This window comes from Nicotiana attenuata, unplaced genomic scaffold, assembly GCF_001879085.1.
Source record: "Nicotiana attenuata strain UT unplaced genomic scaffold, NIATTr2, whole genome shotgun sequence".
Lineage (NCBI taxonomy): Eukaryota > Viridiplantae > Streptophyta > Magnoliopsida > Solanales > Solanaceae > Nicotiana > Nicotiana attenuata.
The window spans coordinates 122,988-135,038 of NW_017671140.1; the positions used below are offsets into that span (position 1 = coordinate 122,988).

Here is a 12,051-nt window from a genome sequence, read left to right on the forward strand (position 1 = left end):
AAAACCCCCCCCCCCCCCCTCCCCCCCTGTGTTCTATATTTCTGAGTTATCACCAGAATAGGGGGTTGGGTTTATTAGTTGACTAGAAGCTAGAAATAAAAATGACCCGAGAAAAAAGTCAAAATAACTGACTTATAGTGTAACGGCATAGAGTTTAGCTTATATGGTAGTGCAAAAAAATTTACATTTTTAATTGTTGTAAGAGGTAACTTGTCTTATTTTCAAGATTACAAATTTTAATAGAGAATTACCTGTAAATATCTTTTAGGTGACCTGATAGTGTAAAGAAAATTTATACAGTCCGTATATATAAGTTAAAGTCAACGACATTTTCTATTACAATAAGATTTAATTTTTATATATATACTAATTGTAGAAAGATATGTACAATATCAACAAACTTTGACTTGTGATAGGAGGTTAGTTACCAGTATTTACTATATAACCTATTGCTCCAATATTTATCAAGAAATTTATCTATAATTACCTAATAAATAATCTGATTATGCATAGAACTTAAAGTCGTTGCAAGATTATATACCTGATTGACAGCAGGAGTGACACAAGCAAAGTCCAGAAGGTGTTCAATTTTTCTAGATGAGAAATTGCTGAGGCCAATGGACTTACACAAACCCATCTCTAAGCACCTCTCCATGCCAGACCAAGTGTTCTCCATGTCTAATGCCTCAAAGTCTTCTTCTGTGGGAACTGGATAATCAACCCATGGCTTCAAAGCCACTGGCCAATGCACCAAATACAAGTCCACGTATTCCATCCCTAGCCTCCTACAAAAACAATATGCATGGTTTAATTAACTACTGCCAAAAGCAAACACCTTTGAGCTGCATGTTGGTTTTCTAGGAACAGTAGTACTGTAAACAACTGCTCCCTAAGTGTGATTGTGCATGATATTTAAGAAAGAAAGATTTTTTAGGACTTTCGGTCTTATTAAAATTTTTGTGGTTATAAAAAGTACTACGTACTATATATCATTCAGCAGCGTAAAATGATAATTAAGTTTAAAGTTAAAAAAGCATGCATATCGGTGCTTACTGCAGAGTTTGGTGAAGTGCAGAAACAGGATCATGGTGATCACTTGACCATAGCTTAGAGGTGATATGAATGTCTTCCCTCTCCACTAAACCTTCAGAAATTGATCGTCTTAATGCATTTCCCACAGCCGGCTCAGAACCGTATATTTTCGCTGTGTCAAAATGTCTGTACCCCATCTACACGGCCAAATCAAATTTCAATGCAAATTAAAACTGTAGATGAAAAAGAAGAAAAATAAAGCAGAAGTTCAGTTACCTTGAGCGCCGTTCTAATGGCTCTCTCTGTTGTTTCTCTATCGTTTTCGCCGGAATAAGTACCCATACCTATAATCGGTAGGGTTTCGCCATTGTTTAACAATATTGCCTGATAACTTGTCATCTTTCTTCTCAATGTATTTCTCTCTCACTTTGTGTAATGCATGAAACTACTAACTTAGACTGGGGGTTTATATAGTTTGCTTTCCACTAAAAAGTCAAAATTTCAGTTGACAGTTGATACAATGGACCCCGAATGAACATTTTAAAAAATTAAAACAAAGACAGATAGAAAGAACATAAAGAAAGAGATTCTCAATAAGTTTACTTAAAGATGAGACGACGGTGCACTACAATAAAAAATCGAAAAAAGTCATACTCTCCAGAGTTTGATTCTATATGGCTGTAAGTATGATTGTGATTTTAAACATGACATAACATTTATGTAACTATAAAATTTTATTATTAAAAGGTAAAATGATAAGTTCAAGTAAAATTATTATTTTTAATCTAAAAAAAGTACATTATTCTTTTAAAATAGACTAATAAGGCAAATATATACCATTAAGAAATGGTAGAGGATGTTGAATATATTATTGAAGACACTGATGAAGCAACATTCTTCAATTGGAATTAAAGTTAATTTATAGTATACATTTTCTTTTGAAACCACGTTTCTACCATTTGGCATATGATAAGAAGGTGTGATATAGTTTCCTAATACCTCAACAGATTTTGTTTGCCGCCATATCTGCAGGACGGCCCAACTGGCTCTAATGATCTTTTATTAGAGGCAAAAAGAAAAGGTCAAGCCGCGGACTTCCATTTTGAAAGAAATATAAGTTGAAAACCATCCATTTAAATTATTTTTAAAAAAATGCTGCCCTCATAAAGTCAAATGGCCCAAATTTGGAAACATTAGCAGAACCCGGGAGACCCCCTTTGTTTTCTTGCCCAATGACTAGTCTACTTATTTTAATATTTGACTATAAATTAATAATACAGTCAAACCCCTCTATAACAGTCTTATTTGTTCCGAATATTTTTAGATGTTATAACGAAGTGCTGTTACATAGAACATATATTATAACAACATGAAAATTGGTTCCGAAAAAGCTTGGCTTTCATAGTGAAATATTGTTATATATATATGGATGATGTTATAGAGAGGTCTGACTGTAAATACTATTAAAATATTTCGTCAACAAAATCTTAATTTGACTTTAAACAAACAGCGGGGGTATATGTTGTAGAGATACAATTAAGTTGCTATCCTTTAATTTGCCTGTTAGAGATACAAGTGTTGTGGTTGTGCTGTATACATCAGAGATTCAGATATGGGTGCATTCAATGGCATTAACCTTTGGGGTCCTGGATGGGTTAGTGTTATTTACTCCCTCTGGTCCATAATAAGTGACCAATTTGTTTTCTTATTTTGGTCCAAAATAAGTGTCCATTTATATAGCCAAGAAACAATTCAATTTGTTTTTCCAAAATTAGTTTCATGTACGTATCCCTAAAAAGTTTTTTACTCCTCACATTAACTATGTTGCAACATTTAATTAAGGATAGTTTAGTCATACTAACTGCTTTTATCTAGAAATTAGTATTTTTTTAATAGGCGTGATCCAAAGAAAATTGGTCACTTATTGTGAATCGGAGGGAGTAATCAGTTTCAAAGACGTTTAAGTCAACGATTAAAATAGTAGTAGTACAACTCTTTCTTGGCAATCATTAAAGTTAATGATCGTATCAGTTTAGCCAGCAGTTTCATTGGATTCGTTGTTTAGTAGCCATCACTACGAAGTGTCAAAAGGAATCGACCAAACTGAATTTAACTGGATTATTTTTAGGTGTGTTTTTAAAGTGGGAAAATAGGACGGCGAAAATACACAGGCACGGCGCGTCCTGCGTCGCGCTAGTGGGACTTTTCAAAGAGCATATTTTTGTCCGACATGCCACTTTGCACTGTCGCGCCGCGCCGTGCCCCATGAGGCACGGTAGCGCAAAATCTCAAAGTAATATTTTTTTTATTTTTTAATATTCAGACTTGGTCCTCAACCCCCGAATGCGATTTCAGTTTAAATCCTTAGTCTTTTACTCAGACTTCAAAGCTTTAAATTATTCAATTTAGCTCCAGATGTCTTCATAACACAGAATCATCTTCTACAAGGCATAAACACGTAATAAGTATAAATCATCATCATTTAAGCTCAAACACGAATAAAGTGCAGTAATTAGAGTGCAAAATATCGGCTAAAATATGAGTTTCTAGCCTACCATCAATACCCCACACTTAAACCATTGCTCTTCCTCGAACAATCAAACTACACTTCACATAGAGACGACTTTTTCATCATACTACCTCCCTAACTCATCATGCCAAGAATAATTAAAGCAGACTAAGCACCATACCGTAACCACTCAGCCTCAAGACTCATATCACAAGCACAACGTATTTTTCAGTGCTCACTTACTCTAATACAGTGGTCAAAGACTTTACATTTCCTTCGCAAATTATGTGCCCTCACACCAAAAATAGAGAGTAGTTCTACACACAATAAAATTCAAGAACAATTAGGAACTCAAGATAAAAAGAATTCACTAATTCTCAGAAATAAAATTCATGTGCCACAGAAGACGTACCATAGGCTTACCCATAGTGTAATACTCTACTAATTTGAGCTCATTTAGTCAAGGTTTAAGTAGGACCTAATTTGGTTGTAATGTAGGCTGCGGGACTGGTAGAATATGTTTTGGATAAAAATGGTTGCATCTCCCTAAGCACTTTAATACACATACAATAACATTTCAAACTCCACACTTGTGTTAAACCACACCCCAACCTTCACAAAAATAATAGCACAAGATGAAAACTACAACTAGCAAGGAATTTTTTTTTTTTTTTTGTAATACACACACAAACTCTTTTTTTCTTTCTAAGTTCTGATTTTTTCCGCAAGCAAGTTCACTTTTTTTTTCAATTCCTTACAAGTGGCTCTCACAATTTTTAACAATGCACTTTTCTCTATTTTTCTCAGTTCCACTAAAAAACCCAATCATACATCCACTTAGCTCTTAACAAGCTCATAATAATTTTATGTGCTCAAAAGAGTTAAAAAGTTCAAATAGATAGTTCATTCAAACAAAATGACCAGGCTTGTAATGTGGCTGCCAAAGAAATATAAAAATAGCACGGTCTAGCCAGTTTTCGGACTGATCATTCAAAAATAGCCAGCATTTACCAAGTCAATAAAAAATAGCTACTATTTTGCTGTAACAGAGACCGGTCCAGCATAATATACTGGAGTTCGGTGCACCTGTGTATGAACTTCCAGCATATTATGCTGGAACTCCAACACACGGAAAGTTCCACCGTAATATACTGGAGATTCGAGCACTTGTGTATGAACTTCCAGCATATTATACTGGACCGGTATACTTTGCTGAACTCCAGTATATTATGCTGGAGTTCTAGTGTACTTATGCTGGAACTCCATCATATTATGCTGGATTTCCAGCATACTTATCCTGGAACTCCAGTATAATATGCTGGAGTTCAAGTATACTTATGCTGGAACTCCAGCATAATATACTGGCGTATTTTCTGGGTTTTGAACAGTGTTTTCGCTCAGATTTATCTTTACATGAAAAGTGGCTAAATTTTGATTACTTTTGAAACTGGGCTATTTTTGAACGACCACTTGTAAATCTGGCTATTTTTGAATTTCTCCCCAAAGAAATAAGAGTATAGGTCTAACATGGCTAACTAGGATACATATAATTAGGTGGGCAAAAAGGTATATGTCTGGCTCAACAAAAAATGCCTCTATCACTTCCTAGACTAAGCGCGACTACAATTTCACTTTAAACACATGGGGCAAGTTTGAGACATCAAATGACATGCACAGAATATCAACAAACCTTACTTACACCTTGGCGCATAACTTTACTCAGGACCGGATCTATCCCGACTCTCTAATCAAAGCAATTAAGCATAATCCAAATCAAATATTTTAAGGCACTTATACACGAGTCAAGAAATGAGCCTAGGCATTACGACTAAGGCACTAACTTCTCTCTAAGGCATAATAAAGTCAAGAAATATTGCTAACCAAATTTCCTACTCCTAAGAGAAAAAAAAATTAACTACATCCGGTTCAAGTAAAACCCTTGAAAAAGAATCACGGCACACAAAAAAACTAAAGGGGAATTGTTAGACTACCTAGAAAATAAAACAAAACAAAAGACATATTTTTTTCAAATTTTTCTATTTTTCTGTGTTTTTGTTTTGACTTTAAACCCTCAAGAAAACTGTCTAGGAGATTCATCGCCGGGAAAAGTCTAATTTCTCTTATATTCTAAGACAATGAAGAAAAATATACAAAAAAATACATACATATTTACATCCCCGCCCACGCTTTAAATTGTGGCATGTCCCCATGACACACAAATAAAAAGCAAAAGAAAAAAAAAACTCCGCTGAATTTTTTCGTTTTCGAGAACTTATGAACTCAACCCCTAATCCTGAATTATACCTCATTTTTTTCTCCTTTGGATTCTTTATAGAGCTAATTAGGCCAAATTTATCAAATGATATTTGTAAGACACGCTCTCTCTTTTTTCTTGCTTGGCCTTATTTGGAGCGGTAAATTATTCTTGCAGGATGATCCTCAACTTGTTTTTGAATTTTTTTACAAGATCACTCCATGCATCTTCCTGTAGATTCCCAAAAATAAAATCCACATGATCAATGTTAGAATAAGAAAACAAAGAAGAAAGGTCACGTGGATATTCTTCCTGTATGTTTAGAACCATTTGTTTCTCATTCTCTTCTAATAAAGGTTGTAAATATGGAGTGGTGGATGGAGGTTTGAACTCTTCTTTTATTGCTTCACAATCAACCAAATCCTCATCTTCAATCATCTCAATTGGATCAGAGTCTTCTTGCATAGTGGAAACTCCTCTCTATAGATGCTCATCTTCTTGGATAGGATTATTCTCACAGGGTATCTCCTCTATATATTCACCATCACCATGCAATAATGATGGTATACTTACTATTTGACTCACTTGTGTTGTTAGGTTTTTAATGGCTTCATCATTTTGTATAAGTCTCTCTTGAACACTATTCATGAACTTATACATAAGCTCTTCTAAACTAACATTCTCCTTTTGAGGTGGTCGACTCACTTCGCTTTCATTCTAGTCATAATAATAATATTCGTTAGAGTTAAGGTTGTGCCCATATGAAACCTCATACATATAAGGACTAGAAACAGAATGAGATTTTTGAAAAGATGAAGTATAGGAGGAATACTTAACTGCTTGACAATCAACCTATAGGTGATTTTCACTACATTTAAAATAAATAGCACGCTTGTGATAATCTCCAGTACCTAGCTCTACTACTGTTTTCTTAGGCTGGTTGTGCTCCATATTCGCAGCATATAGAGTTCAATATCAAGAGTATTTTCTTCAAACCTTTCTCCCTATAACTTGTCAAGTACTATAAAAGAAATATTGAAGAGAAGTAAACTAATAAAAAAATAAAGAGGAAAAAAATAAAAATAAAAATAAAAATAAAATCTAATTCCCGAATTAGCACAAAAAAGAACACTATTGATTGCCAATCTCCGGCAACAACGTCAAAATTTGACGAGCGGAAAACACAACACGAAATTAATGCTCGCTAGCCAAAGATAATATAGTTTAATTATCGTCTCTACAGGGATTGGATTTAAACAATGTTCACTTAATTTCTGTCTTAAAGGCTATTCAGGATGAATAACACTTTGATTTAAAGTGATTACTAACTACAATTGACTATTAAATTAAGATTACTAATAATTAGACTCGATCACAGAGAATGAGCGTTGAACTAAAATGGTTTGTAAACAATATGAGAAATAAGGGTCGCGACAAGATAGGTATAGGATAGCTATTCGGGAACTAGATCTGGTTGAGTTCACTTCTAAGGTTCTAATGATTCTCACGAATACACTCGATAATTAGCTTAAACGTAAGGTCAAGATTTCTCTTTAGATTAAATTCGGACTCTATAGAATAACCCAATATGAAGCACATTGAAGATATACAAGAACGCGTTAATGGCGTAGTCTTACGAAATATCTCTCGAATATTCTCCTAAATAGGTTTAATCAACAATTCAGAAAGATCTCTCGCTTACTTAGACAAATCACCAAATTAAACCAACCTAGATAATGCACATAAAATCACCCAAAATATTCCTCTTTCGATTAAATAATTCCACGAACAAAATTACAATCAATTCAAAGCTCCATAAACGAATTCATGCAAAATAACTAGAGTGAAAATTTAATTATATCAATTAAAACACCATATGCGTCAAGTCTAAAGTAAACTACTCCCTAATCATGGAGAAAATCCTTACAAATAGAGTTAAAGAATAACAGAATATGAATTCAATCCAAACTCGGGTGTTGAGTTGAGGAAAGAATGAGGAATCCTTGTACATTAGAGTCTCCAATGCTTTCCCAATCTTCCGTAGGTCAAAAGTCATCTAAAAATATAATTTTGGTATATTTATACCATGTAAGAACGGTCCAGGATGAAACTATCCTTTTCAAGTCGAAGTGGAAAACTTGGACAGCGAAAATACACTGGCGCAACGCGCCCTGCGTCGCGCTTGTAGGACTTTTCAGAGAACAATTTTTTGTTAGAAATGCCACTTTGCGCTGCCGCGCCGCGTTCCATGCGGTGTGGTAATGCAAAAATCTCACATTAATATCTTCTTTCACTTTTTGATATCTAGACTTGGTCCACGACCCCCGAACGCGATCCCGGTTTAAATTTTTGGGCTTTTACTCATACTTTAAGCTCTAAATCATTAAATTTAGCTCCAGAATATCTTCTTAACTCGGAATCATCTCCTACAAGACATAAAATACGTAATAAGTGCAAATCGTCATCATTTACAGCTTGTTTGGATGGTTGTTACACATCGTTTCATAATGTATCGTATTGTACTGTATTGTATTGTATTGTGTCGTTTGATAAATACAATATTCGGATAGATTGTGTCATTCGCCATCGTTTCATAATATCATGCACCAGCAATATGAAGAATAAACTTGCAATATTATTAAAAAAATTATGATACAGGGTAAAATTACTATATAAAAAGGTAGGGTAAATGATAAAAAAAAACTAATAATAATAAAGGGTGAGATTGAGAGAAAAATACAAGGTAACGACGCGACCACACCAAATCGATCGTTACATAAGGTGGCACATTTCGTCGTTATGTAACGACGGATTTAACGATACGATACGATACAATGAGTAACAACCATCCAAACAAGTTATTAAGCTCAAACACGAATAAAGTGTTGTAATTACAGTGCAAAATACTGGCTAAAGTCCTGGTTTTTAGCCTACCATCAGCAATCATCATACAATACATGGTAATTAATCTGAGTACGCTAAAGTTGTTATGATTGATATATAAGAAAGAATATTCAAACATGGTGTGTAAAGTCATATATATTAGTTAAACATAATTATATTAATATGATGAGGTTAAAATTTGGCATTTGTTAATTATGGCTAAAAGATAAAAATATAAATAAAAGACATTGTATAGGGTAAATTGGTTTATAATAAATGATCGAATGATTGCATGACACGTGGAACCAAAGACAGGTAAAAGGAGAATCAAGTAACAACCAGTCCCGTTAACAACTATTGCAATTGACATCGGGTAAATCCCGAAAGGAGCATGGTCAACGGGAGTAGATCGAATATTTGCCATCGGATAGCATTCAATGAAGAATATTCCTTAACATTAAGTGGGTAGTCATTGCAGAGAATATTTGCATAAATGGCCTGCCGTTAAATATTCATCAATGATTCCTTTATTATCATTTAAGCGGGACTTGATCCTAGGATCTTGTTTCCCGAGGTATAGCTATAAATAGAAGGCTCGGTAGCCATTGTAAGACACGAAAATTCTTGGCAAAATATATGTTGTATTTTATTTTCGCTCTCAATGAAATAACTTTGTTTGTTCCTTTGCATTGCTTTCGTTTCTGACCTCGGAGATATTGCGCTCGGAGCCAGGCTTGACATCTTCTTCAATTTCAATTGCTAAGCCTTACTTTTAATCGTATTTCTTTATCATTTTTGGGTCATATCAGTTCGTTTGTCTATAAACCACGTAACAAATTTAATTGTACCATTTTACGGACAAATAATTTGGCGCCCACCGTGTCGCTTAGACAGTTGCGTAATTTCTTTGATCCTTATGTTTATTTCTAACTTGTTTGATTTTTTCCTTAGCAAGAAATTAAAAATGACAGATAATGATGTCAACATCACACACAATGTTGAGAGACACGAAGATTTGCCTCAACATGAGACTCAATCAGCGACTCACGTAATGAAGGGGACGAAGCAACCCCGGTTCGTGAAGGGCAGTACCCCCGGCATGTACGGGAGCCAACTCCCGATGATGCTGAGGAGGAACACGGTTTGAAAACAGTGAAAATCCTAAGAGAGCAACAGAAAGCCGTCATGGGCCACCACTCAAGGTAGGATCGGGAGATGACGGATTGAAGCAAGTGTTGTCAGGCGCTTCCAATAATGTGAGTGCAAGAGGCGCAGTTCCTCCTAGCGTTCTTGCAAATCAAAAGACTTAGAGAGTCGGTTGATACCCAATTTTCTCTATATTTTTTTATATGCATAAATACCTTAAAACTAGCATATACACGCATATATAAGCATGCACAAGGTTTCTATAATTTTTCTATATTTTTAAAGCTTTTTAATTGATTTATTTCCTTCCCTTTTATTCATAAAACCCCCAATAATTATTCCCCAAATTATATTATCATTTAGTCATTTAATTTCTATATTTATGCCAAAAAATGGTTAATATATTTTTTATGCATTTTTATAATTGCATTTGGTATTTTTTAAGCTAAATTGCATATAATTACAATATTAGCCTATTTAATGTATAATTATTTTTTATATGCGTAAAATTGGTCCTTATATTTTTAAAATGATAAATATATTTTTAAATTATTTTAGTACATAAAATTATTTTCTAGAAGTTATTTATTATTTTATTATAAATTATATAGGGAAAAATTGGCTATTTAAAATATAGCCAGATTGGCATTTCAATTACAGCCTAAATTGAACCCAACCCCAGCCCAATTTCCTATTAAATTACCCGACCCAGACCCTATACACACTTACCCGACCCAGAACCCGTTAAATCATGGCCGTTGATCTTTCAGAAAGATCAACGGCCCGTATTGTTTATATCCTTTTTTAATCCTAAATGACCCCTAACCCTAATCATTCTCTACACACCGCCGCCCTCAAATTCTCTCATCTCCTCTCTTCTCTCAACCTAACCCTAACCCACTTTCATCCGCCGCCCCCTTCTCCGGTCGTCTCTGGTGACCACCCTTCAACTCCTAAGCCTCCAATGGCTCCTCCATTGTCATGCTCATCTTCTCAGAGGCCTTCAAGGGCCCTGGTCCACGCCGACTTTTATCTAGGGTTAACTGTTTTGGCTGTTCATGGCTATTCCGGTGTTATTTCGAGCAAAATCACACTGTATTTGTTACGATCTTTGAGTTTCTAAACAGGTTCTTCCATCTCTACTTGGGTTTCTTCTGAAATCCTAATTTTTGTCTACCTCTCCTAGATCTGTGCTATTTTTAAACCAATCGAGTCTGTTCCTTTTATGTTTTACACTGTTCTTGAAACTCTTCTGCAAAAATCATTGATTTCAAGTTGTTTTCACTTTCTTCTAAAGTTAGGGTTTTTTTCGGAACTTCTTCTACACTTCGTTTAAATTAATTTTTTATGTTTTAACTTCTATCCTTTGCATATCTCGACTGATTCTACGTCTTTACCGCTTTTTCAACTCGCCTATGTTAAAAGCCCTAATTTTTCTTTTTAGATTTTCTTTGTTTGGTTCTGTGTGTTAGCATGACTACTCGATTCTTGTTTAAGTTTCTGTGATTACCTTGCCTCGAATGTGTTCTTACTGAGTTGTTAGCCTAGCTTATACCACCTCTATGTGATTGTGTTCATCTTGATTGTTCAAGACTTGCCTCTTTCCATCGATATTGTTGACCCTGCATGTTTGCTATGTCTGGTTGCTCTTACTCTATTTATATGTTGAGTATTGAATCATAACTTCCTCTTGATTGATTCTGGATTCCTAATTTTGTGGTTTGATTGAAAGATCTTCTTTTAAACCCTAAATTTCTACCTCGTCTGTTTAAATTAACTGATTCTCCTACCTTATTGGTTGTACTTTATTCTTACTGAACTATTTCCTTAATGGGATTTTTTCTGAACTTAGCCCTAGTTGTCTACCCTATACTTACTGAATTTGAATCCTTCTTTATTAGTCGTACACTGATTTCTTTCCTTATTTATCATTTGTTCTTACCATTTGAGTTATCTCCTCAATTAAAGGGAGTACTTGCCTTGATTGCCTGACTGATTGATTCTGAGTTCCATAATTACTAATGAACTTTGATTTTTTACCTTATTTGCTACTTGTTTTCAACCTATAAATACCTTAGTCTTTCATTAAAACAAAAACACGAACTCTTGGTTCAAAAAACTCTCTCTCACACACTTAAAACTTCCTGCCCTTTTTTTATGCTACTGCTCTAAGTTAGCCGGCTGAAAGCCAAGGCTAACCATTGTGTTCTCCTGCTCTTTCACTTTG

At 34.6% G+C, this 12,051-nt stretch overlaps 1 protein-coding gene across 1 annotated transcript in view; it reads right to left on the bottom strand.

The window, feature by feature from the left end:
* The window catches only part of LOC109206199 (aldo-keto reductase family 4 member C9-like), a 2,380-nt gene extending 949 nt beyond the window's left edge, over positions 1-1,431 (bottom strand). The window contains exons 1-3 of the mRNA XM_019368997.1: positions 1,309-1,431; positions 1,054-1,229; positions 542-785 (exon numbers count right to left, since the gene is read on the bottom strand). Coding sequence (XP_019224542.1) covers positions 542-785; positions 1,054-1,229; positions 1,309-1,431 — 543 coding nt within the window. The remainder of the gene's footprint in view (positions 1-541; positions 786-1,053; positions 1,230-1,308) is intronic.
* Positions 1,432-12,051: the final 10,620 nt, after the last annotated feature.